Source organism: Bidens hawaiensis, unplaced genomic scaffold (genome assembly GCF_021521415.1).
Source record: "Bidens hawaiensis isolate Kalapana, Puna unplaced genomic scaffold, B.hawaiensis_p1.1 tig00074895_1, whole genome shotgun sequence".
Taxonomy (NCBI): domain Eukaryota; kingdom Viridiplantae; phylum Streptophyta; class Magnoliopsida; order Asterales; family Asteraceae; genus Bidens; species Bidens hawaiensis.
Window position 1 is genome coordinate 5,663 of NW_027502993.1, and position 3,391 is coordinate 9,053.

Below are 3,391 nucleotides of genomic sequence, written 5' to 3' on the forward strand. Positions count from 1 at the left end.
GAATTATTTGTTTAATGACCCTTTTATTATGTCATTTTAAACTATATTTGTTTGAATATTTTATCATTACGATGAAAAAGGTGAAAAAGATTTAATTGTCTGTGTGAGAAACATTTTACCATTTCATTTTAAACTATTTGTTTAGAGGTTTTATTATTATTTGTGTGAAACATTTTACCATTTCATCATTTTAAACTATTTCTTTGGATATTATGGTGCAAAAGATGTTTCATCGTCTATGTGAGAAACATTGATGTTAAACATGTTTTGCGGACAAAATTCCCTACTTGTTTTTTAATAAAATCATATTTTGTAAGTGAAAAAAGAAAAAGAATTAAAGAGATCATGACAAGAAACAATCATTATAGAGTGATAATTTCAAAGAAAAAAAAATGGTAAGTCACCTTAACTAAATCACTTGGTAAGTCGCCTTAACTAAATCACTTAAGTAGCATGCGTCCAATATATATTTGCAACGTCGTCTGACTATGATGGTGACGTGACGTTCTGATTTCAAGGTTATGAATCCAATTAATATTCAGTTGTATAACATATAAAAAAACTCAAATACAACTTTTAACAACAATCAATCAATTAGCACCCCTTTCCTTATCATACATCTCCAATAAACATAACCCTAATCTTAACACCTACCATTATACTTTCAAACACCCACCCAACCTTCTTTGTCTTCCAACACCAATCAATAAACATTCAAATGATTTCCAAACTAAACCAACCTTATACTCGGCTAACATTGAACCCACATACACACAACATTTTATCAGCACGAAACCCCAAACGTTGACGTGTTCAGTTTAGACCCGTTATTTTCTGGGCCTAAACCCCGTGACGCATTTGTAGGGTTGTTTCTTTGAAAGTGGACGTAGCAGCCATGACAGGTGGCAAGATGGTTGGTACGGGTTCAAATCTTGATTTCTTAAGGTTCTGTGGCTCGTGTTGGTGGCCCGGTAGAAAGCTGCCAAGTATGACCTAAAGATAATAGTTGTGGTCAATTGGTCAAACATGATTATTATTGACATCAAGATTGAAGGTTATAATTTATAACAAATAACTAACCGGTCAAATAAAAAAAAATAGTCTCTATTGAAAAAGGTCAAATGAAAATGAAAATACTAGCTTTGAAGGGAGCCGGTCAAACAGGTGGGTCAAAAGTGGACCCACTAACCCGCAAACACGGCCCGTTTAATGCATAAAAGCTCTCTAATCACTTTATTCAAAAGTAAGAGAACCATAATGATATTTAAAGCATTAATTATTTACAAAATATGGATCAGTCCACCTCAAAATGACCCGGTATCAAGCTACAGCACTATCCATTTGGCCCGTTACCAAACCCAGCCAGAAAATGAAAATGGCCCTACCTGAATGGAACCCGCAGCTACCAGCATACCAGCAAGGCCTCCACCCAAAACACGTCCATCAGGACCCGCCAAAGAAACACTCATCCCACCCGACACACCTTTTGCTCCACCACAGTCATTTGACACAAATGCACCCGACAAAGAAAGAATGTCAAAACGACCCTGCAAGAGTTTCACATAGCAAAATTTCAAATAGTTTTTCACAATAGTTTCTAATAAAGAAAACGAATAAAAAAAAGTTGTACCTCGTATGTTAAAGTGCCTCCCGAAGAGTCAGGCTGACGAAGCGTTACATTTGAAATTGAACCGTTTGCAGCAAGAACACATATAGCTTTTGAACCATGTTGAGCAAAGGATATAATCTTCATATTAACATCCTAAAAACACAAAAAAGAAGCTTAAAAAATGCAGCAATTTTAATTAACATACTCTTAATCTCTTATTACAAAAAAAAAAAAGAAAAAGAAAAAAAACTGAAAAGGTTCCTACACATAGATCTATATATATGGCCAACTTTCATAATTTCATAAAACATATTAGAAGTATTCAAAATGCTCACTTCAAATCGGCTCGTTTAATGTGTGTGTAACTTAAAACCATATGGCATATTTTACTGAAAAAATAAAGAATCATAATTTCATAAAACATATTAGAAGTATTCAAAATGCTCACTTCAAATCAGCTCGTTTACTGTGTGTATAAGTATAACTAAAAACCATATGGCATATTTTACTGAAAAAAATATAAAGAAAATTTCTTAATAGCTTAAGATTTAGTTTAGTTCATTTAACGAGAAAAAATTACAACCCAAATTTTTAACATATATGATATATGTAGCTCATAAACGCTGCATTATTGTATGTTACAAAAACTAATTTTAGTTCTTATACATATCCACGTCAATGTGTAAAAATACAGATTTTAAAAAAAAAAATATAAGCCGGATTGACGAGCCGAGCTCAAGCCCAATTTTCAGCTCATTGAGATAAATGTGCCGAGCCCACCCTGGCTCGACTCAGCTCGGCTCATTTACAGCCCTGGAAAAGTGATTTACGAAAGAAACCCATAACAACCAGCACTATCCCTTTTTTCAGGTGAAATGTGAAGTCAAATTATCAATTTCTCGAATTGTTTATCATTGACCAATAGTCAAAAAAATTTCATCAAACAATGCAAAGTTCATAAACGGGGAGAGTAGATATGCTCATATTTTTAGGAATGAAAAAAAAAATAGATACAGAACAGATTATCATATGAAATTGGAAATACCTCTCCAGAATTAACTGTAAGCACATGGGGCGTAAAATTGGGACCGTATGAGTATGCAACTTGTTCACCTACAGCATAAAGATCATCAAAAACAATAAATATGAAACCAAGTATCAAGAAAATTAATTACAATGAATAAAAATTCAATCTTTAAACTAAATCAGAACCCTACAACACCAAGATCATGAAAAACAATGAATATGAAACCAAAGATCAAGAAAATCAGTTACCACTAATAAAAATTTAATCTTTGAACAAAATCATAATTTTCCTTATTTCATTAGCACAGGTCTACAAGAGCACAATCACAAATTTGATTTCACAATTAGAAATCACCATAACTTAATCAAAGTGACTGAATATTATTCAAAAATTTTAAGCATGTTACATAAAACAACAAAGTGGGAGCAAAAGTTAAACTAACAAACGGTTCAAAAGTGCACATTAACGAGCACACATACTTACAAATCTAACAAGATTCAAAATTTCAAAAATACGATTGAACATAATATGATGTATGAACATAATAATCAAGCTTTATAAAATGCAAAATAAAGTCAAAAGACTTTTCTTTTTGTGCAGAAAGATTCTGTTGGGCAAGAGTGAATGAGTGGGTATAAATAGTAACCCATTTGACTTGATAAAAAAATCAGAATAAGAGGATGGTGATGTGTGGCTGACTCTTGTTCTTTATATAAGGGACCCAGTACAAGAGCAATAAATCCATCAAAGATCTA

The 3,391-nt window shown here is 32.6% G+C and overlaps 1 protein-coding gene across 1 annotated transcript; it reads right to left on the reverse strand.

Moving 5' to 3' along the window:
- Positions 1-840: 840 nt before the first annotated feature.
- On the reverse strand, positions 841-2,774 carry LOC143606459 (AT-hook motif nuclear-localized protein 1-like; the record flags this gene model as incomplete). Its single annotated transcript, XM_077082226.1, has 4 exons — positions 841-993; positions 1,386-1,547; positions 1,631-1,762; positions 2,655-2,774. Coding segments are annotated over 4 exons (567 nt in total), but the record flags the coding sequence as incomplete, so codon positions are not given.
- Between the last annotated feature and the right edge of the window lie 617 nt (positions 2,775-3,391).